Raw genomic sequence first — 23,980 nt, 5'->3', positions numbered from 1 at the left:
CACTCAAATATTCTGCTTAACTTGACTGTAATTCATGACTCAGCTACCTTATCTGTTGGAGTTTTTTTGTTTGTTTTGGTTTGGGTTTTGGGGGTTTTTTGTTTTGTTTTGCTTTGGTTTTTTTTTTTTTTTTTTTGTTAGGGTTTTTTTTTTTTGGTTGGTTTTTTTTTTTTTTTTTTTGTTTTGTTTTGGTTTGGTTTTTTTTGTTTGGTTTTTTTTTTGTGAGGTACTGCACAAAATTGTAGCCTGGTATGAAAGTATATTGAACCTGGCTTTATTTGGCTCCAGCTGGAAACTGACTGAGCTTTTCCTGACTGCGTGCTGTTTATTAAAAAACACCCACTGAAAGACAACCTATAAATAGGATGTCTTAGGATGATACTTTAAACTTAAAAATAAATTGCAATTGCATCCAAATTAGTAAACAGGTTTTTCTTCAGCATCCTAATATGAAAAGCAGATATCAACAATATCAAATATAAGAGCATTCACAGATTCATAGTACCAGAGTTTCACTCAGTAAATGAACTGTTTATTTGAGAAAAACACATGTTTAATTGTGTGGCTTTAATTGTGTGTAGTTTTTCTGCTGATGGAAGAGTTGTATATGATAAAGAGAGAAGTTTAATTTTACAGAAAATTATTTCATTTTTCCAACTAAGAGCTCTTAATAAGCCCATAAACTCCATTCCACAGCATATACATTTTTGGAAGGATTAAGTGTGGTTGCCTTGAAATATTCACACTTGGATGTGTTCATTTGCATTATTACATTTAGAAGCCTTGGGGCTTTATCACTTCCTTTTTTTGAAATGGCACAGTAATAAGGAAAAGTGGTTATGCTTATCACCACCCATCAGTCAAACACCTTCTATATTAACAAAACATAATTTTTTCCACTCAATGAATGGGTGTGTGATGTTTCATACACATGTCAATATTAGTATTACTTTGCCTGGTGAAGAAATCATTTTCTTTAACAGGATGTATGACTGGAAGTAAATGAGGAGAAATTCCCGTTTACACTTTAATGAGCAGGGACAATGCAGCATGTCAAAACCATGCATTCACTATAATTTAGGAGTAAAAGTCATACAATTTTATACAAACAAACCATACCACATTTTAAGTGACTTGAACCTCACAAAAAATCACTTTTTAGTAAGAGCTGTGTACATGTTTCCTGGACTAATGTTTAATATCCTAAGTATTCCTTAAAGGAAATCTCAACAAAGAAGAAAATAAGCAGATCACCTGATGGTTTGATACAGAAAAGATAATTTATGTATCTATGACAGCCTCTTTCATTAGCTTTTGATCCTGTCAAACAATAAATATAACCTTTAACCTTGTATATGTAATGAATAAAACTTGAACCTACACTGTCTAATCAAATGAGAGGTCCAATATATCCCACTGCTCTGGCACATTCCATGCCCATGAGCCCTGGTTTTAAATCTAAAACTGTATGTAAAAAGAAAAAAGCCAAAAAGCTTTTAGAACAGAAATTCCAAACACGCAAAAGAAATAGGACGGAGGAATTTTCAGACTAATATTTAAACATAATTGTTCTGAGAGAACAAGTAACATCTGGATGTAAAAATACCACAATAAGGAGTGCCACATAAAACCAGAATGAAATGGAATGGAAGGAAAGGACAAGCTACATGTTCAAGATGGCTTTGCATGAATGTAAATATTTAAGTTTGGACTAAATGCAAAAGCCCATGTTTTACTCCATTACTGACATCCTAAGCAAGACAAACACTCCTAATTTCATCTCCAAAAATCATATGAATTGCATTTGATATGTATGTTCACTAGCAGTTGTGATATCACAAAGGTGTTGTATTATATTTTATACAGAAAGCCTGGAAGCCAAACATTAAAAAATTTGAAAAATGTGTAGTTAATTATCAGAACTGTCACTGGAGTATTGTATAAACTTTGAGCAAGAATATACAAAATATTTTTTAAAAGCTAGATTTAGCACCTACATTTAACTACAGAAACCATTTTAAATCAAGAAAACAAAGCATGGTAGGTGACTTCTCTTTAAATTTCATTGCTTGTGTGGGCTTTTACCATATATGCAATATTGTTAAAATTCTAAATAATTGCCATAGATTTTTTGAGGACTATTAATTGCTAAATAGCAAGGACGGAAGCTTTGTGAAACTAAGAAGGGCAAAATTTACAGGGAGACAGAAGGTCAAGAACTGACGAAGGAGATTTTATCCATCAACAGTTTAGCTGGAGGTTCTGATCTGCCATCAAATCTGCAGGAACATGTCTCCATTGCAGGGCAAAATCTGACAGAAGGGAATTGCTCCTCATGGAAAGGATACTGAGTGGGCCTGCCCCAGAGGTCTGGCTGAGGCTTGCTAGCACAATCGCTTTCAATATTTACAATAAATTACGAACTCCTGCTTTTAAGCACCAGGCTACTCAGGATTCACTTCCATGAGAAAAAAAAAAAAAAAAAAATGAAGGGACTCACAGATACAGAACAATATTGAAAATGAAAGCAGAATTGAGAAGGTAATACCTCAGAGACATTCGAATTTTAAAGATTTTTACAGATAATGCAAAAATTGAAACAGGACGCAAGTAATGCTGAACAACTCAAAACAAGCATTCCATACTAAACAGCCACTGCATTTTAAAATAAATCATTAACCTACTTTTCCTTTTAAAACCATGGTGAAATGAAATCTATCAGATATTTTCATAATGAACACTGCAAAAAATTGACAATTACAATCCTTTTATCCTGAAGTATTCCACAACACTTTACAGATTTCACATGTGTTTTCTCATACATCCATGGGATAAATGGGGCCCAGATACTGCCAGAAAGGAAAGGTCATTTTCATTGACTAGTTCTGTGTAGGCTTTTCAGTGGTCAAAACCTTAGCTGTTCCAGAGGAAACCACTGATAGCTTTTGGTAAGTTTTAAATTAGCAAGAAAATGTGCACATTGCATGGATTCTTGTTGAAAAATAAATAGTCATGGACTTGATTTTACATTTCCTTTTGAGAAGAGTACTAATAACAGCACAGTGATATTTAATAAGCTATACATGCACTAATTCCATAATGAGTCTTTACTAACTCATGAGGAAAACACATCTATTCAGCTATCACACTACTTCCTCTAGCAATTACATATTTTAGTAGATTGCTATAAAAATTTGGATTGAACCAAACTAAATACCTAGAGAAGGACTCATGAGGCACTGTCTAATCTTGTTGCACTTCACCACATCCAGTGCTATTAATACATCCAGAAAGTGAGTTTGAGAGATTTTGAAAAGTGTAAGCACCTTAATGAAAGGTTTATCTTTCTGAACAACTCTAAACCAGCACTACTTTTATACATGCTAGGGAACAAGCCAGTGTAAAATGATCACAGGTCTTTTTTTAAGTCATGTCTGTGGATCTTTTATTGTTCTTGGCACAGATTTCAATGGTGTTACAGAACTGAAAAACACATTTGTGAAACATACCTATAATACTGTGAAAGGTCAGAAGTTTTACATAACCTAACGGAAGTATCAAGCTATTTATTTCCTTTTGAGGCATACTGTGAATGAACTGTAAATTCTGGGTTTATTTGCTTATTTATTTTTTTATTTGTCTAAGAAAATAAAAGGAGTGTAAGCTTAAGTGTCTCTATCCACTATTATGAATTCAAGTCCTACTCAAATTATTTTGGACATCTTACAAAAGCAGGCTTCCAGGAATGGTTACAACACATCTGGAGGTACTGCAAGCACACTCTTTCCAGCAGAGATGAAACTGTCAAATGTCCAGGGCAGGATGTCTCCATTGCTCCCCAGGATGTGTGCTTGCAGGGAGAGGAGGAAAGAAATCCAGACTTAAAGCATAAACCCCAGAAACACTCATGTCTGCCCAGCAGCAGAATGGAATGCAGGGTCTGCAGCACAGGACTGCAGAGCAGGCCTTGGGGGTCATTTTCTCCTCTCCAGCCTCACTCCTAAAGGCAATGAGTGACAGCTTCCTGTGGTTTTGAGCCTCACTCAATTTGTACAAGCAACTTCTCCCTCTTGGCTGAGGAGCTGTGGTAAGGATGCAACAAAGCTGACACACCAGACAACAGAAACCTCACACTGGGGATGCTGCAGGACTATGCATTATCTTGCCACCTTCACTGGCAAGAGAGTGCATACATTTTCTTAATTGATAGTAAACAGGAATGATACTTTCCACAGCTCGGTTTCGAGGCTCTTTTTTTATTGTATTTTAGCTGGCCAAAAGTAGAGCCTCTCCATATGTTTCTGCTATGCTTGGCCAGGACAGACCTTCTCTGCAGTCTGTTAACACAACCAGAGTACCAGAGCTGGGTATTGATCACAATTGGTGCCATTAGAGAAAAAAAAAACGCTAGAAATTTTTTTTTTATTGTAAAACATTAAGTGCCCAAATCAGCTTGGACAGAAAAAACCCCAACAAATAACAACAAGGATCAGATACTGCAGGATCTAAAATACAAAATACCCCTTTACTAACTATTAAATCAAAAGAAGATGCTGATACTATATTACTATTCTAGACACTGCAAAATAAAGTGAAATATAGTCCAAACATTTTACTTCCAAAGGATCAGTTTTTATAAACTAAGAGGCATAATTAGTGAGATCAAGTGATATGATGCACTCCTGTTCCATAAGTCAGAAGGTAACGAGGAGTTGCAGATTTGGAACTAGATAAGTCAGGGACATGGAAGCAGCATAATATAGAGATTCAGTATAAAATAGTTCTAAAATAGAAACGTCTATTTCAGGCTTTTATGAGTTTACGATAAAGACCTTACTTAACCAGACTATAAATATAAAACAAAATGTCTTTCTAAAAGGACTGGATTACTGTTCTTTAACAAGAATGAAGCATACCTTTGATAGATCTCTGAAGTTGCCTGGAAGGGTCAGATCTAACTCTTCAGATTCATAGTTTGTTAAAACCCATGGAAATACAGGGTATTGATTCAGATCATTGTATGTTCGTCCTATCGAAAAAGAAAGTTTTAACAATTAGGAAATAGTGTCCACTTGTCCAGCTAGAAAAAAATGTAGTGGTTACATTTCTTGCATCGCATGTTCCCAGTTCCCACCACTTTGATAGAACCAGGTCTAAATCTTCCAGACAAAAGTAGCCATTTAGGTGCACTTATCGTGAACCAGAAGTCAACACAAACTGAAATAATATAAAAAGTACAGTATCTTTTAAGATCAACTAAAATGCACCATATGCCAATAAAGAATTTCTTTTTTATTTCCATTAAAATATTTTTATATCATGAATATAGAAATTCAAAAGAACTTGACTATTATTTCCTAGAAAGTTCATGAAGTATCATAGTTGGCAAAGATAAAATGAGACTCCAAACAGCAAGGCGGTAAATTTGAGGTTTGCAAATCTAGGTCTATCCTAGATAGTCCATGCTAATCTATCATTCCCTATGGTTCTTCACTGAAGAAATGGTGAGATTCCATGGCAACTGTGGAATCAAAGTGATGAAATTCATGTTTGCTGTAACACTATTTTTAATCACTTTTAAAATTAAAAAACAGTTCTCTCATGTAAAAGACAGAGCTGACTACCCCAGGCCACTCTTTTCAATCATGAAAGAAACACTGCTGTCATCCCAGCAGCTCAAATGTGCAAAAAACCATGTATAGATACCATTTCAAAAGAACAATCTTCAACTGCAATTAACTAAAAATTATGAATTCATCACAAAGAAAAGCATGTTAGGAAAGGCTGTTATTTTTTGTATTCTCTAGTATTTAGCAGAATCTAACATGTCAGTGATAAGACAAATGAAATTTCTTAGTACAGAGCTGTCCATCCTAATGCTATAGTGAGAACCACACAATATGCAACATAAGACTTAAAAACCAAAATCAGGTCATAAATATATGTGTGTGTGTATTTATATAATATAATTAGCAGACTGAAATAATCCAGGTTAACAATTCCCAGTCCTGCAGCAGATTTACAGCCCTGTCTCACTAACTGCTTCCTTCCAGATTCTGGACAGATTCCTGGGGTACAACACCCGGCACAGGAAAACACAGGCTTCCTTGTTCTGAGTAGCAGTTGCAATTCTCCACAAAAAATCAGTTCTGCTTTAATGAAACTTTCACTGCTCTACAAACACCTTATTTTTTCAAGAGAAGCTGATGAACAAAAAGCATGTTTTTATTTCGTACATAGTTTCACTGAATACAGGAGAAGTGCATATTCTTAATAATTGTGTGTCCTCATTTTTACACTCTGAAAACATAGATGTTCACAAGAATGCAAAAAAAAAAAATTAAGGTGCAAATACCACTTTGTCAAGCAAGCAATTCCAGTACTGTGCACTGCATACACAAATAAAGATGGATGGAAACAAAATTACTTCTTCTTTATATCAACAATGAATGAATGAATGAATGAATGAATGAATGAATGAATGAATGCCAAACAATTCTTGGACAGAACAAGAATGTGTCAAACAACTATATCAAGAAGTATACGAGAATGTATCCTTGTAAGGAAGGAAAAGGAAAGGTATGCTCTGCTAGAATATTTATTCTTTTAGACTTTTGGGAGGGGGCTCTATATGCTTTGAAGGAAGACAGGAAGACAAATCTGCCTAATTTTCTACATCCTTCAAATCAGAATATAATTTTCTTCTTTGGCAAGGGTTTATTTGCATATGACTTGTAAAGTTTCTTAAGATTATTCAATTTAGGGTGCTTTAAAATAAGGCCTCTATAAAACTATTGCTTCATACAATAAATGTTTTTCTCACCATCAAAATCTTTAATTCAGTTAGCAGAAGAGTGTGCAAAAGCTTTCACAATAGAAAGACATTTGTGCTTATGCAGAGAGCAGACTAAAAGAACTTTGAGATCCAGGAAGAGAATGACTGAGAGGACTGCAGTCTATTACAAAGCAAAGCATAAGCAAAAATGAAGACTCTTTAGAATCAAAATTTGTATGGAAAAGAGCTCACAGTAATAAAAATCTTCAATTGTAACCGTTTTAGAGAAGTATTTAAAATTGAGAACATCCTTTTGCAAAATTTTGAAAGGAAATGTAGGGTCATACAAAATTATGTTTTATTTTGAAATTGAGATTTTTTCATATTGTGATTTCATTTAATTTTGATACTTACTTCATTAATTTCATATCAATTCAATGTCAATATTCAGTCAACAAGATTTTGACTCTTTGTTCCCATTCCATGTGGGAAAATCATGGGAAAAAGGAAAAGGAAAAAGCAATCCTGAGCCTTCCTGGCTCTTTTGCTGAGGGGTTACTCATGGTATAGACACATGAAGAAACTATCATGTGACATTAGCTCCATGTCAGAACACTGCAGTAACTCCTCTTTTTTACCTCACAGTGAGAAATTATTGCAGCTTCTCTCTCAGCTTAGGTAGGATAAGTTGCAAATAATGAAGCTTTCAAGATTATGTATTTGGTAAATATAAGACTTGTGAAAAAACTTAAAATATTCTCTTCTCTCCTTCTTCAATTTTTATAAAACATGTTTTATTTATGAAGATAGTAACTACTAAGAATATCTCTTAATTTGTTTAATAAAAATGTTAGTGATTTATTTTTTTCAACTCAACAATTTCCTCCTTCATATCAACAAATAAAACTGACTCGAGAAGATGAACCTAATTTAAATTGTGAAAGGAGACCAAACCTACAAGGTAAGACCACACATCTGTACTTATCTGAGCGGAGGACAGTGATCTAGGCCTATAATGGGATTACAAATCCCTAATTCTAAACATGCATAAATATTAGTGGCTTCACTTTATTAGAAATGCTGTCTTGATCTGTTCTGGCTTCACAATTGATTATTTTCAGAGAAAAGTCAGCAGATGAATAAACTTAGCCATCTCATCAATTGTCTGCTGCTTCCAACAAGAATTGTTTGGTCCTTTCTTTAGCTAAATAAATATAGAGCATAAACCTGTATGACTATTGGCAGTCCCTACACCTTTTCAGAGCCTTCAGATTTCCCCTCAAGTAGGCTTACAGAGATTAATATTAAAGGCTGAATATTAAATATCGCAAGGCCTGTGACACTAATCTACTTGAACAATAAAAATGAGGCATAGTAAATGAGATCTCAGAAATACTGGATATGTTTCTTCATTAAAAAAAAAAAACTTTTTAATTAAACCATCCAATTTAATGTTTTCATATGGCACTTTAGTTTCTAAGGTAAAGCGAGCTAGAGACAGCTGACAAAGAAATTATAACTGCAATTCCTTGGTGAAAATGTTAATGACAGCAAAATATTGTTTAATTAGATGATTGCAGCATCTGGATTAACACTCTTTAAGAGCGATGTTCCTGTGCTTGTCTGCTTCTTCACACTTTACAGACATTTTGTCATCTCTAGGTCATTAGGAAAGAATTTTTAATGATTTTTCTAGAAGTAAGTAGTTCGAGTTACATCTAATTAGATGACAATAATAAGCCCAACACATGCAGTAGCTAAATATATACATAATTAACCAGTGAGGGCTTGTACATCACAGAGTAAAAAAGTGGAAAATGCTAAACAGGCAAAAAAAAAAAAAAAAAAGGTGAGGGGGAAGAAGTTCATCTGAATTTATTACCTAATTGAGGATGTCATTTTTTTTTCCATAAACCTTTAAAAATAATCCTTTTCCACTAGAAGAAATTACTCACAAAAATTATGGATGCAATTATTCTTCATTTCTTTTAAAAGCAGTGACATGTAGGATTTAAAAGAATTAAAATTCCAATAAATACAAATGCAAGCACACATTTAATGCACTGCAATTTGAAATCAAACAGCAGAAATTAGATAAATACTGAGAAATGGATTTGAAATCTAGATTTCTAGCTAAAACAGTGAGCACTGCAATAATATTAAAAACAACTTCTTGTTCTCACTCCTTCTGATACCTTTTGGTGTAGTGGGATTACTTTTAAGCACTCTTTTTAGTAATCTTTTAATTGAGAATAGCAAAAATTACTTGTTTCCTATATCACCCAGAGGATTCAGTTGACATTTATGCTGGTCCCATACAGAGAGGACAATTAGTATAATCACAGCAAAAACAAAAGGATCCCTGAGAATGAAGCAGGTAGAGGGAGAAGGGGGGAGGTGACCAGGAAGGCTTATGTCTCCAGAGCCAGGACAAAAACCAGGGCCATGGAGAGTATAACACTGAGACTGATTGATAAGTAGCAGAGCGCAGTGTTTACCTTTGGGAGGAAAGCCCAGAGCTGTAAACATAATGAAATATGCTTGAGCCAAAAAAGAGGGCAAGAAAGAGGGGAAGAGCTTGGAAACAGAAGAGGGAGGTGGGAAAATAGCTGCCTAGGGGGCCAGAGAAACAGGTTGAAACAAGGCTTTAGAATTTTGAAGATGGAGAGAGATTTTGAACTGAAATTGCAGCGAGACATCAGGCCAGTGCAAGTGCCAGTAATCACACATAGGATTGGATAGGAAATGATCTAGAAAGAGAGATCTTTGAGAGCTGAAGCAGAAAGTTATTAAGCATATAAGATCTGTGAGCACACATCACAGTAGAAACAATTAATCTAAACATGAAGCATGGCAATGTTTCTAGGGGGTGAAAGGATGACATAAGAACTAAAGAAAATGTCATAGAATGATGATTTTTTTCAAGAGCATACTTCAAATATTAAGGACCTATAGAACAGCCATGCTACTCAGGACAGACATACCAGAAAACCAGGGAGAGATTCAAGAAGAGATTAATGTATTTATTTCAATGGTTCCGTTGTACAGACACCAACCAGTCTGTGTAATTAACAGTACTAATAAATAGGCAAAGGACTTCTTGTGGGAGAGGACCTGGCTGCATGATGTCACAATGGGAGAAATAAGCTGGTGTCAGAACCCTCACTTCTGAACATCACTCTTCTTCTTGTGTAACTTCAGAGGAGGATAACAAAGAAACATGGGTGCTTTCTTACTCTTTTGTAGAGGGCTAGAGACTAATTAAGCACTATTGGAAGAAAAAAAGGAAGCTACAAAGAATGGGCAAAAGATGTGCTAAACCACTTTATTAGTGGATCTCTATTTGGATGAGAAAACAGTGAAGTGACCTTACTTATCCCCCACTTACCAGCAGATAATCCACAATTCTTAAGTGTCAAACCTCCACGTTTCTGACTAAGCTACAGCTCAGATTTGCTGAATAAGCCAGTAGGAGCTTAATGGCAACATGAATTAAAAAAAAAGAGGATGGATATATTTCTCAATAGCTGAAAACAATAATACCATTAGAGAATAAGATGCTGCTTAAATAAACAGTTATATACTAAAACTAGGTCATTACATTAACAATTACTGGCAGAGAAGTTGTAACTTATAAGGAGATATTTCTTATGGAATCTCATTACAAAAGAGTATAATTAGGACTGTAATTGGAAATTGGATTTCCAAGAAGAAGGAAAAGAAAATACATCTTTACTTAGGAAAGGAGGTCACAAGTATATTCAGTACTCAATTTTTGTCTACAAAGTAGAAAATCCTGTATTTTCTTCTGACTGTTGAAGGTCCTGTCTACAGTACATTTAAGATTTTGTGTCTGTTTAATACAGGTGTACTTGGGCAGTTATCAAAACCAGGGCAACAAGTAGTAGAGATTCTTCGCTTCCAGGACTGTATCTCTGGTAGAGTTATTTATTTTGTTAGTGCTTTATCAGAAAACACTTATTTGTTAGTGCTTTATCAGAAAACACTTATTTGTTGTAAGTGAAATATTTTTGAGGAACACCTTTCAAAAAGACTTACAGAAATGCAGGCAAAGCTGTTAATGCAGTGGTGTAACTCAGACTGCCTCACAGCCCCCAACCCTGCAGTTTCCCAGATCTCAGGCCCTGGTGGTACAAGGCCATGCAATGGTGGAGCCAGGATCAGCTTGGGGATGTGAGAACTTCTAGACTTTCTAACACATATTTCTTCTTCGAAACTTTCTCCCCAGTGACCAGACTTTGAGCGAATGTGCACTCTATTGTGGGTGGGTTTCTGCCTTGCCATGAACTTTATGAGGAGATTCTTAGCAAATATCCCCAAGTACTTCATGAGTTTTTGGAACTGAGCTTTCTAGATGAAGTGCAGACTTCATTAAAACTAAAAAACCTGGTTGATCTTCCAAAAAATAACTTGAGGGGATTTTTTACTTCTGTCAAAAAGTTGGAAAACTTTGGGTTTTGTTCCAAACTAGAATAAAGACCTTATTGTCATGTATAGAATTGCCTGTTGGGTTTCAGTCAGCTTTTATTCTCTGGTGTTATTTTCAGAAAAGGTTTTGTGTGTGTCATTGGCAAGTTCGGCTACCAAGGATAAATTTTCTTCTAATTTTTTTAAAATCACATACTGCTGAAAGATTTTATGAGATGATAGACAATGATGTGAAATGAGCAAGGCATCCTATGCAATTAACCTATGCAATCATGAGATTACATGAACAAATGAGAGTTATCTGTAAGAGACTGATACCAATAAATCTGCTAGAAATCAAATGCCTTGAGTCAGAGAGAGAGATTTCTAGGGATAGTGACCAAACAATTTTTTTCAAATAGGACAGAAATTCATGGACACACACCAAAAATAACAAATAGTCAGTAATCCTTCAAACCTTGGCCATAGCAGGTGGAACATGGAATGCTAATATCAAGCCATCCTGTTATAAGGCAGATGAGTGACACTAAATGACCTTAAGAGAATCCTGTCTCATGCAATCACCCCAAGTGTTCGGCTATAAAACTTGCCCAGTAGTACTAGTACCAAAAAACAAGTCAAAAAATATTTTTGTTGAGACTTTTGAGATACTCTGAGGGAATCTGCTCAGGCTGAATCTTGTTAATTGAGATATTTTAGTGTGTTACTGCAATTTCTAATTGACTTCAGACATAACGCTGTCTTCCAGGTTTGAATGCTTTGGTGAGGTACCTACAAAATAATGACCTTAGAATTTTAAACTGATTAAAATTAAAAAAAAAAAAAAGTAAAAATGGCTTATCTCTTGTCTACTCTCATTCAAAGAGCTTAAATTCGATGCTCACAGAAGAAATGAGTACACAAAAAGGAAATTACCAGCAAAGGACAGTTCTGTTGGTAATGTATTGGACAAGGACTGAGGGGACTTAGGCTAACTTCCCAGTTCTCCCGTAAATCCTCCCAGTTCAGGTGAGGCAGCCAGGGAGCCAGCAAGGGTCTGCCTGCATTTCCTACTCACTAGAAGGGCAGCGGATGCGTGAGAGGCACGGAGCAGCTGGAGACAGGCCAGTGTCCAGAAGCAGGATAGAGGCATTCTGGCACTGCACCAGAGGCAATAAACACTCAGCAGGGCTCCTTCCTCCAGCAGAGATCTGCGGGACCGCAGCTAAAATGCTTGGGAACCAAGCTGGTGACTTGCACTGGACTTCACCATATGGACTTTCCAGCCCTGATCTCCAGTAGTTTCAGGGATTCTGCTTTTTGCTCCACTGCTCAAGGTAAACATGCCCTCAGATTTCCAACTGTTCAGTGGTAACACTTGTGTATCACACTGGGATAAGTTGATGACACATTTATTAACGTCCGTAAGACTCGATGCATGGACCATGACTACCATCTAAGCACAGAGGCCAAAGCCTGAGGGTTCAAAGCAAGCGAGTTTGACAGCTCCTGAATTCTGCCACTGCCCTACTGGGAAGAGTGCAGTGACTGTCCCCAGACTGGTCAGCATAACAAGTGCTACCTTTGGGTTTCACACTTACATGTGTCTTGTGTCTGGCCTGAGGATAACCTCAAGCATAAAAGTCAGGACCAAGTAAAGATGAGAGTTGTAACACTGGAGTACAAAGTGATGCCTGGTGGAATTTAATTTGGGTTTCAAATTAAAGCTCACTGAAGTGAAATGTCTGTATGAGGCTCTCCACAGGCAGGTTCATAAGCAGCATGTGTGCTACAGGCAGGAATCATAATAGTAGACAACCTCCTGGAAATCTCTGTATATGGTGTAGAAAACTGCTGCTTTTTACATTTAAAATTAACACTGGAGTTAACACATAGAAAAAGGAAAGGTGAAAGGAGTAAATATCTTCCTGAATGTTTAATTAATGACAATTGCCAGAAAAGCTCTTCTTTTGCCAATAACAAATGGATGTCTATGGCAGTTATTTCTCATTTTAAATACCTAATCTGATATTATATTTCATCTCAAAGAACTAAATGAGAAAAGATGCTGTAATCTAATCACACCACAATCCAGGTGACATCTGTACTAGGCAGAATACTGTTGTTATTCTGCTGTCTAGTTGCTGTTGCTGAGAATGATGAAGTAGCGAAATTACATTTTCCCATTATTATTTCCAGACACTCTCTGGCAATGGTTTGTTGACTCTAATAAAGCTTCAGACAAAGCTGTCAGCAGAGGAAATGGCAGAAGGGGAGCAAGGAACAGCCTTCACAGCAATACATGAATCTAAAGTCTCCATGATAGGTTGTGCATTTTCTGATAAAATGTAATGTGTGTGTGTTTCAGAATATATCACAAAACTGCAGCCGAATTCTAGTGGGATGAATGTATTCTATCGAGTCACGTTGCTTAAGATTTTGACAAACATAAACATATTACAAGGGATTAAAGAGGCAGAAGCCTTACCTGCTATAGTATTGAGGAACATCAAGTATTCAAAGTTGGATATCTCCCGTCTCTGCCAGCGCTGAGTCATGTTGGAGGATTTATAAAGTTGTCGGGGTGTGGCCAGAGAGATTCTCCTAGGAAATGCATTTAAAGAATGATTTTTTAAGAGTCTCATTAAATGTTAAGATGTAGGGCAACATTTTTAGTGTGATTGGTTTCAGATTGTCTCAGAAGCTTTTTTATTTCATTTAATGAAGTCAAGAAGACACTATTACCCTTATTTCAGAAATGTCTAAAATTAGGAGCTATGTTTTATTTTATCTCTACTACAGCATTGCAATAAATCAGAATATTATATTTTGTGGTTTATTTTATTCTGAATCTGGTTAAAAGACAGGGATTAAAAGAAACTGCAGACCTCCTGGTGCCAGGCTTGTCCAGAAGGAATAAAAGAGGAATACCATGTCCCTGTTTCAAAAGGATATATTGAGATAAATTCATTAATGTTAGTGAGTGATAGATTAAAGTGACATACACTTCCATCACACAGGTTGACTGTATTTATTACACAATTTGTGCACCTCCTGTATGGTCAACTACCAATGATTCTTTCCTAAATCCCAGTGAGCCTGAAGATTTCTATTTATAGCCTGGTTTCTGAAAGAAACAAATTTTACTCAGTTATCTGCTCACATGTTCATCTGCCTGTCTCTTCATAATGACTTCTAAATTGCATTTCATTCAAATTTGGAAGAGGAGCAGGAGTGTCTATGATCCTCATTTTCCACATATTTTTTGAAACTTACACGGCTGGATAAAGGAGAAACTACTTGCCAAGGAAGAAAAAAGCAGAAACTCTTCTATATTCAACTCTTCTATATTCAATTTGACAACATCACAATAAACAAATACCACGCAGCAAGTCTTAAATTAACCATTGTATATACTGTCCCTGGTTGGTAAAACATAGGAGACTAGAGTCAGTCTAGACTAATGCATTAAAGAAAAAAATCTGCAACGGGCAGAAGCAGTCTCATTGTTCAAAACTCATTTCTAGAGAAAATACTTCTTGCCTTAAAAAAGGAGAAAGACAAGGAAATCTTTGTAAAGAAAATAAATTCATCTCCTCAGATACCTTTTTAAGAAGAAATTTAGATCTTAGAAATGTGTAAAAATAGAGAAATGTTTATACCTGTTAAGAACATCAACAATAAAAAAGACAATTCCTAACAAGTAGTCTGAATTCAATGAATTTGAAGAATGTATGTGGTAATATTTACACAGCTTATCAAGACTAAATAGGGACACCCAATGCTTCAGCTTTCAGTTGCACCCTGGGCACACTATGTGTTATTTTTAGACTCTGGAAGCTGAGTATCTTCTTAAAACTTAGTAATATACAAGGTGTCAAACTGCGCAGTGTTTACAAAAATGTGAACCACCTACTTCTAAAGATACATGCACATACTTCTGGAGATGCATTAAAGTCTATTTCCAGAGAAAGGATGCATGAGTATTGGCATGTGACTGGAGTGTATCAAAGTAATTACAATTATTTGTCTAAATTGCCAGTGTGTAAGTTGTCAACATCTGCCATATTTCAGCTTCCAAAACTGGGCATACAAAAATGACCATGCAAGGGTATTTACCCAAATAGCAGTGTGTTAGGTCTTGCCAGCTTGGCTAGCCTTATTTTACGGTAGACTATAGGATACCAAACATAAATGCACTTTACTAGTACACATGAGGCAATGCAAAATATTTTAAAGTTGTTTCTATAATGCTTATGAAACAATTTATCTAAAGAAATATCCAAATGCAATCATACTTAATATTGCATTTCATATAATAACAACTAATTTTACAGTACAACTCTCAAAGACATGTGTTTTCCTGTAAATTCTGAATAATGCTACATGCAAATTAATAAACATAGAAAATAAAAATACTAAATAGATCATTAAATTTACAAAGCGTTTATGTCACAGACTTTCTGTTCCTCCCATGACAAAACAACATTTATGTATCAGCTTAGTAGCTGCTTTCAGACTTTTCACAATCTCCTAGGGAGTCTCAAAAATCTATAAACTGTCAAGTGCTGGACTTTGCATTTGAATGCCTGATTTGAGTGAACTCTACAGAAAATCAAAATATACTAAAAACATCCTTATTTACTCCTTATCTACCGTGTTTGAAAGATTCACATTTTTTCAATGGAGACTGGAAGAAATTATGCACAATAAATTGGTTCCACACCTGCTTGTTTCAGCTAACACAGGAAGACCCACTGTTTTCTGTTTTGCTAAAACCACCCAACTTTGATCAAACTATTTCTTTCTTCAATATGCCATCACCAATATGAAGATGCACAAATGAACGTGCTTCCTTTGCTTATAGAGAACCACAAAATATCTACTCAAAATGAGAACTGCAGAAGACTCTGATGTACAACAGAATGATCCAATTTTTCAATTTTTATACATTTAAATTTATTTAGAAAACAATTCAGGCCATATTGGTGAAGGAAGGGATGTTATATATTCCATATGTGGAATATGACACACCCCCTTTCACAGTCACTTTTAATTTAGTTAGATACAATGCAATCTCATACAAAAAATATTTAAGTATCTTGCACCTGCATGATGTCATGTATTGTGTAGCTCCTGTTCAGAGAAAAAAAAAATAAAGACTTGGGAAAGTAATTTCCCAAGGAAAGGCAAAAAACTCATCAACATTCATTTTAATCAAAGTTCTAAGAAGGGTTTTATACTTTGATGGCATAAAATCTTAGTTTTTATACCTCTCTCCCTTCACAAAACTCAACCTCTGCAACCAGCTGTATTGAGATCTGGAGATCCATCACCAAGCTGCTGACACGGCAGAACTGAGCTGATGTTGAATATAGTTACTTTAACAGCCAAAATACATTTTTTTTTTCAGAAAAAAAAAAATTTAATTTCTTGGTTTTATTAACTGAAGCCATTGTTTTCTCTAATGCTTTAATAGCCCACAGAATTTCAGGGGAAGGTGTCAGTATCTTTAGGGGCAAAAATACTGTATCTTTTACCAATTCTTTGATCTCAGTATGCTAGGAAACCATTGGGCAGCTCACAGCTGGTTTCTGAGCTGTGATGTTGCCCTCAATAAAAAGACATCAGTAATGTGTGTGTCCCTTCTAACACCTCAGGGGTTAGAATCATAAAAAGTAGTCTGATAATACCATGCTAAAAAAGTGGATGTTGTTCTACCTATGTAGAATCATATGGAGTGGCAGAAGTTAAAAGACACAGCATTGTTTGCCCAGTTGTATCATTTGGCAAGGTCATAAGGAAACTACAATCAATGCAACATGTTTCAGAAACAGTGAAAATGCATTTATCAAAGACAGACTAATTTGATTACTAAATCAGACTGAAGTCTTCAACATGTGACTTATTTTAAGGATGTAATTACTTCTTTGTAACATTAAGGACAGGCTTGAACTCTGTTGAATCAAAGCATTAAACAAGCTGTTTCGAAAGGCAGCAGAGGCAAACTGAAGACTTGCTCTGAATAGCAGGTCTGTAGAGTCTTTGGAAGTCATAATGGTTCACCTGCTTCTAATCCTTTGAGCTATTAGATCGTAAATATTTCTATTTACTTCTATTTCCTTTCACCTTTCATAATTCCAGAATTTCACCAGGAAAACAGAAATACACTTAAAAGCCATGTACTGCATTAAAAGTAATTTACTTCTTCGGAATGTTTCCATCATGAGTGCAAGCCTTTATGATGTAATTAATTAAACTGTATTTACTATTAAACTGTAATTAACTCTAGGTGACATTTATCAGAGTAGTATCAGAGAGGAAATATTACTTGCAGAAATAGAACTAAAGAACTTAAGCAAAACAATCATAAAGATCTTCTTTTGTTAAGATATTTTAAGGTACAACTTAATCTGGAAAACTCTGATGAGAAAAAAAAAGGATAATGTTTTACTCAGTATAGCAGCTCCTTTTGGTTACTCAGTATAGTTTCACCTTATTTTAGTTATGTAAATAAGCATAATTTTATAAATTAGCATTCCAGAGCCAACATATTCACAGGAAGGAAAACTATTTTCTATCAACTAAAGATTAACTACAGAGCAGTTATAGAGCCAGATTTCCCCTCAGTTATTCCACTGCAATCCTACTGAAGACAATAAGGGTATGCAGACAGGGGAAAAAAGAAAAAGAACTATGATTATGGAGTTTTTATTATGCATAAATCATACACTGATTACACAAAAAAAAAAAAAAAAAAACAGAAAGAAAGAAAAATAACTTCACTACCATATGCCAGATATATTCTGAAGGCTAGCAAGCCATTTTCGATTCAATTTGAACTTTAATCAAAAAGGTATGGAAATAAGTGCATATTATATTGAAGCTGAAACTTTTCTAAATAATTATATATCAACAAACTTTTTCAGACAATTATTCACTGAATAATGCACAAAGGATATGAATTTCAAAAGTAAAAAATGTCACTGTAAATATGAAATTCTGATTGAGAAATTTGCATTTTGTTTGTGCTAGAACATGTGGCCATTTCTATTTCAGAAAAGAATGCTATTACTTTCCATTTAGAGACAGCATTTCCTTTAACTTTAGTATATGGAAGAACAATGCAAATATTAACAAGATGCGCCTTCCAAATAAATGCCCCAACTTCGCCTTGATCTCACTGAAAACTTGAGAAATTTGGCAGTTTGCCTAAAGACTTCAGCACATTCAGGAGATCAAGCCTTAGGTATCCTGAGACTCTTGGGCTCATGACAGGGAATGATGTTCATCTGGGAATGAAACAGTTCTCCAATTCTACAAATGCTTTGACACTTCAGAGTATTTCCACATTTTGCGCTGGGATAAAACAAGGACAATGAGAAGTTTTAGTTTGTAGGAAATGACTTAGAGACACATCCCAGACACTACACTGATGATTAAGTCATTGGCTTTTTGGCCAAATCAAGCCAAATGGGGGTCTGAGCCCAAAGCACCATATTTTGTAAATATCATGCTGTTTCCTTGCTCCCTCATACTTCTTTATTTCTGTCTCATTTTGACCAGAAGTTAATGCTGAACTGAAAAACAAACAAAAAATGTCCCCACTCTAACAGTGAAATACACATGAAGATCATCTCACTTCTCCCTGAAACAGGAACACTTTTATAATATATAAGATCTGACAATTTGCAGCCTTATTTCTGGCCATAGGCTGATTTGATGTTGATGTTGATGCAGGAATAAAAACTGTAGTTGTCCATAGTATGTGAAAATCTCTAAAACTCAACCTTTATTGTTCTTTCAAAAATATATATGCTCCTCAGTTTTGGAAAGGAAAGAAGAAAATGCACTATACTAATGAAAGGAAGAAATTTGAAAATTGCAAAATAGCCACTATGCTGATAAGAAATGAAGTAAAATCCCACACATTCATATATATATAAAATAATTTACATTCAGCAAACACAAAAACTAGTCAAGTTCAGTTTCACATCCTGCATAAAAATCACAGCAAGGATGAAAATTTGATTATACATTTTTAAAACCAGAGATAAGGTTTGAAGAGATAAGGTGTAAGTATTTTCAATGGAAGGTGCTTATTTCCTGTAATTGAAAAGGAAAACATCTAATTATCTAATTTACTTCTTTTACTTTTTTATCTCTTACTTCTTTTACTTCTATTCCATATACTAACAGGCCATATAGTAAGTAAAGTGTAATGTTTCTCATACTAACCTTAAGAAAAAGAAAATCTAGAGTTGACAGGAATAATGTTTTAGCACTGATATTTAAAAAATACCAACTCTATAATACAACAAACACAAAATATAAAAACTATGTTAATTAAATTACCTGGCTTGTGGCAAACCATAGCTGGTTCCTACTCCAACACGTGGTAAGCTGTACACAACTTTTTTCACTGTTGCTTGGTCAGGAAAATTAAACATAACAGAAGCTAAATGAAGAAAGGAAAATATGTACCAGTAAAACATTTGCAGCAGTCTGTTTCTTCACCTGCATGTAGTTTTAAAATGCTCAGGTTTTTATTTGGGGAGAGAAGTCAGTTCCACTTTTATCCTCCTGGGGATCCAAGGTACAACAGAAATTCCTGACATTTTTCACACCTATGTATAATTAGCTGGTTAACATTTTAGCATTAAGTCTCCCATTTTGCAGAAGACCTGAGTGTTGCTTACTTCAGAGGAACAACACTTTACTATTAACCCATAAAATCTCTTATCAGGCTGAGAAGCTGTTCATTAGCTGGCATGGCATTTGCTCTTCTAACTAGTGTCTTAAAACAGCCAGGAATAAGGAATTGTTCAATTCCTTCTCCAGCTGAAATCAAAATTTACATCAGAGATCCTGAAGGTAAAAGACCACTACACACCTCACCAGCCAGTGAACTGTGATTCAGAGTAGCAAATACAGAAAACCGAGTAGATCCATTTATTGCTCTGGTACTTTTTAACTTTAATTCCTTTTATAATTAGGGAAAGAAATATCCTTTTATATGTTCCACTAAAATGTTTACAGACAATTGAGGAGAAGGGTGAGACAATTGAAAAAGCAAATTTCCTATCCAACATCAAAAGAACTTACCAATTGCAATGATCTGGTTCTGTAAATAAATCTCACTGCTGGACAGGAAGCAGTGAGATTGATTTTAATAAAATTTGCACTGAGCACATATGAGAGGAAGCATTATAGAACGGACATAAGCACTTTATCAAAGGAAGCGCAGAATTTTCCTTTTAAGAGAAATAAAACACAAAATAACCACTAGCACAATTTTATGCAACAAATATAAATTTTGACCTACTTCTGTTTGCCATAAACACTTCCAAAGCTGTGTTCTGGAGAAGATAACGTCTTGAAAAAACAGCTCGAATCTCGCTGAACATCCATTTTCCATGAAGGCCTTCAGTATAGGCAAGGACCTGTAAAGAAAGTCAAGGTGAGAGTTATTAGCAGGGATTTGTTGATAAAATATTATGTAAGAACAGAGGAAATTTTACCCACCAATCAAGTTCATTGTGTCCCATTAACACTTAAAACCAGTGACTTAAAATGAACTTAAATGTTTTTAAGAAATGCAAAAAAAGGAGTACCTGCTGTTAGAAGAATATCAGTAATTACTGTAACCTGATACTCCTAAGATCTATTTCTCATATGTCTCATCAAATTAATTTCCTCAAAAGCGCCAAAACCTCAAACTCTACAAACAAGTACATGGAAACAGACACACTTGAAATTATGCTTATCTTCTTCCAACAGTGTGCATGACACAGTTGTCAGTTATCTATCAGATACCAGATTTACTTCTGAGGCTGCCTTGTGCAAAGAACAACCAAAGAACATCCACTTCAGGGTCATGAATTACAAGTCCTTCGATTCTATTAATAAGTATGAAAATTAGCAAAACCAGTATGTCACCATAATAATTTTTCTGAAGTTAGGTACATAAGATATTCCAAACCATGGACAAAATTTAACAGTTTTAATTTTGCATTTTAAACTTAATGTGAAAATATTTTAAAATAAAATAGTTTAAAATTAGCACTGCTTTTCCTGTTTTAAATTTTCTCAACTAAGTGCATTAATATAAGACTAGATATTAATATCAAATAATATTTTGTCACTTTTCTTTCAGTGTTTTGGATGTTCAAAAAATAGACAAAAATAGACAAAAATAGACAAAAAAGACACAATTTAATTATATGTTATTTTTATTAACTTGTATCATGCACTGTAGAACAATTCTTTTCCAATCATTTTCATCAGCTGGCAGGCTGCCTTCAGCCCTGCACCTCTGCTCAGGTGGGCTCTGCTATGGCACTCCTAGGAGGAGTCACTTGTTTGGGATGGGGATCCTCACCACACCCATCTGCATTTCCCAGTCTCTGCAGAGACCTGGGCTGCAGGCACTGAGAGAATTGCAGCCTCAGTGAAACAAAGAAATATCGTGAACACCTTCCCTAAAGGAACGTTTCAGACTGAAGAGACTGAATTTCTCTGCTCTCCATCAGGTACACAAAAGCTGTCATACACCAGCTCTCAGAGCTTTACTCACTCATCTGAGGTCTTTACTTTCCCTAATCATGACCTCCCCCAGCTTCTGAACAGGAAAATGTTAGGGAGACCATATGCTGCTGCTGTCAGTGATCCTTCATGCTTGAGGAAATGGGAATTGTATTTCTTCAATCTTTTCACTGACGCAGCTTCAAGTTAGTAACACGTCTCAATATATGAAAAAGCTAATTTCAGTTTGTGAACTTGGTGTACAGCCTTTTTCTCATAACCACAATGAGTCTATTTCAGAGAGGATGTTAATAACAGAAACAACAAAAAAGTGATTCAGTGCATGGAAAGGCATTCAGAGTTAGCTCTGTCCTCGATAGAGACCAGTTAGAAGAACACAGCGTTCCCCCTGTACTGTTTACATGAGGGTAAGTTACAGACAGAACTCTTAGACCAACATCGCAGCTGATGACACTGTTTCATTCACCTCGGCTTTCCACACCAGTTAAACACATCTTGGAAGAAGGGAAGGAGCTTGATTCTTTGGAGGTCACCCAGACATGTGCAAAAGACTATGGACCCCCTCTATTCAGTCACAGGTCAGCTGTGGAATGCTACCTCATACACTAAACTGTTGCAATGGTTAAAAATCTGCACCTTATTTTTCCTTTGAACTCTGATAAATCTTGTGACACTTTTGTCTGTGAGCTTTCTAGTATCAGGTAACTTTTCCTTGTGTTGGTAATTACAGACTGGATCCACTTACTGCTTAGCCTTCTCTTTGATAAGCTAAATAAACAAAGTTTTCCTTGATTTTCTTTCATTGAGATCAGATGCTAGGATTACACTGGTATGATGTATGTGAAATTCAGGTGGATAAGAACAATAACTGAAGATTGAAGCACTCTCCTTCTTTGAATGTATTCTGCTGCTATCTGATACATAATTTTTGAAAATATGCAGGTTTTTAAATTAAAGAGAAGAAAGTCTGACGAAACCACTCACATTTAAAAAGCTAAAATATGAGAACAGTCTCTCAGAGGGAGGAGTTTGACATATATGTAGATGCAACCAGATCTACAGCAGCCAGCAAATTTGCCAAAAAATTAGCTCCTTGACAAAGCATCATACATCAGGAAACCACTTTTTGTATCAAAAATGTTTCTAGTTGTTTTTTTTTTTTTTTGTAAAGAGAAATATTTCTATTAACTATATTCTATATATTAACATAGAGGATTCACAATAATACATTTATGATGTATTGATATATACCACAACATAGTTATTATAAGTCAACACTAAAAGTACACTGTATATCAATCATGCACTGCTTGGCTTTTACTTCCTCCTCTTTTTTAATTAAGTATAAAGCAATTGCAACTACACAGAGATACATTCAACCCACTATTAAATGAATGACACATGATAGCACTCCAGTAAAACAGTAGAATGGAATAGGAAATCAAAGGAAATAAAGGAGTCTGTAATTCAATTAATGCCCTCAATTACACTCTTCTTAACTGTCTATTAGTCCTACAAATATCAGATTATCTTGCCATTATCAAATTATCTGAATTATTTCAGTATTTCTGTTGTAACGTTTTCCTGTCCAAGATATACTACCCATTTTTGCCATTCTCCATAACATTGATCTTACACCATTTTCTTGTGATGCATTAAACCTCCCATTATTAGATATCTACAATTTACAGCAGATATTACTGACATTGTAGCAGGATTATTTCTTATTGCTGTTATATCAGCCAATTCAAAGTAATTTTATTTCTCTGAATTTGAACCCTTGTAAAGGCTTATATACCTTTTTCTTTCTTCCAGAATGATTTTTAGCTTTGCATTTTCTCATAGGACATGAATGAAATCCTATCTATTTTACATATTTTACATACTTTATGTATTATATCTTTGAGTATTCATAAAAACATTGTTCATAAAACCATTTCGCTATGCTAATACACAGAAATTATGTCACTAAGTTATCTGAAAATAAAATTTCCATGAGTTCCAAGACTTGGTTGTTTATACTTAAAGTCAGTACTCCTTATTTTGATAGTTTTATGAGTTTTCCTCCTAAAAACATTCGTTAAGGCTTCCTGCCTAGGAATGTTTTAATAGTTGAAAAATCATGAGTAAGCCCACCATTCTAGATACATCTTAGATAAGCTGTTTTTATTAAAATAAAAACAACCAGCCAATATCCACATTTGAACCAAGCACACTTTTCAAGTTTAGTAT

At 35.0% G+C, this 23,980-nt stretch overlaps 1 protein-coding gene across 7 annotated transcripts in view; it reads right to left on the bottom strand.

Annotated features, from left to right (window-relative positions):
- The window catches only part of NBEA (neurobeachin), a 459,554-nt gene that overhangs the window by 79,757 nt on the left and 355,817 nt on the right, over window positions 1–23,980 (bottom strand). For all 7 annotated transcript variants that reach the window (XM_071448498.1, XM_071448499.1, XM_071448503.1 and 4 more), the window contains 4 exons: window positions 20,529–20,646; window positions 19,559–19,661; window positions 13,692–13,807; window positions 4,917–5,029 (listed from right to left, as the gene is read on the bottom strand). In XM_071448498.1, coding sequence (XP_071304599.1) covers window positions 4,917–5,029; window positions 13,692–13,807; window positions 19,559–19,661; window positions 20,529–20,646 — 450 coding nt within the window. The remainder of the gene's footprint in view (window positions 1–4,916; window positions 5,030–13,691; window positions 13,808–19,558; window positions 19,662–20,528; window positions 20,647–23,980) is intronic.

This window comes from Agelaius tricolor, unplaced genomic scaffold (assembly GCF_023055355.1).
Source record: "Agelaius tricolor isolate 1412-34295 unplaced genomic scaffold, bAgeTri1.0.p SCAF_26, whole genome shotgun sequence".
NCBI classification, from domain to species: Eukaryota; Metazoa; Chordata; class Aves; order Passeriformes; family Icteridae; genus Agelaius; species Agelaius tricolor.
Note: the sequence above shows the minus strand (reverse complement) of the source record. Positions and strands in the feature narration are given on the sequence as shown.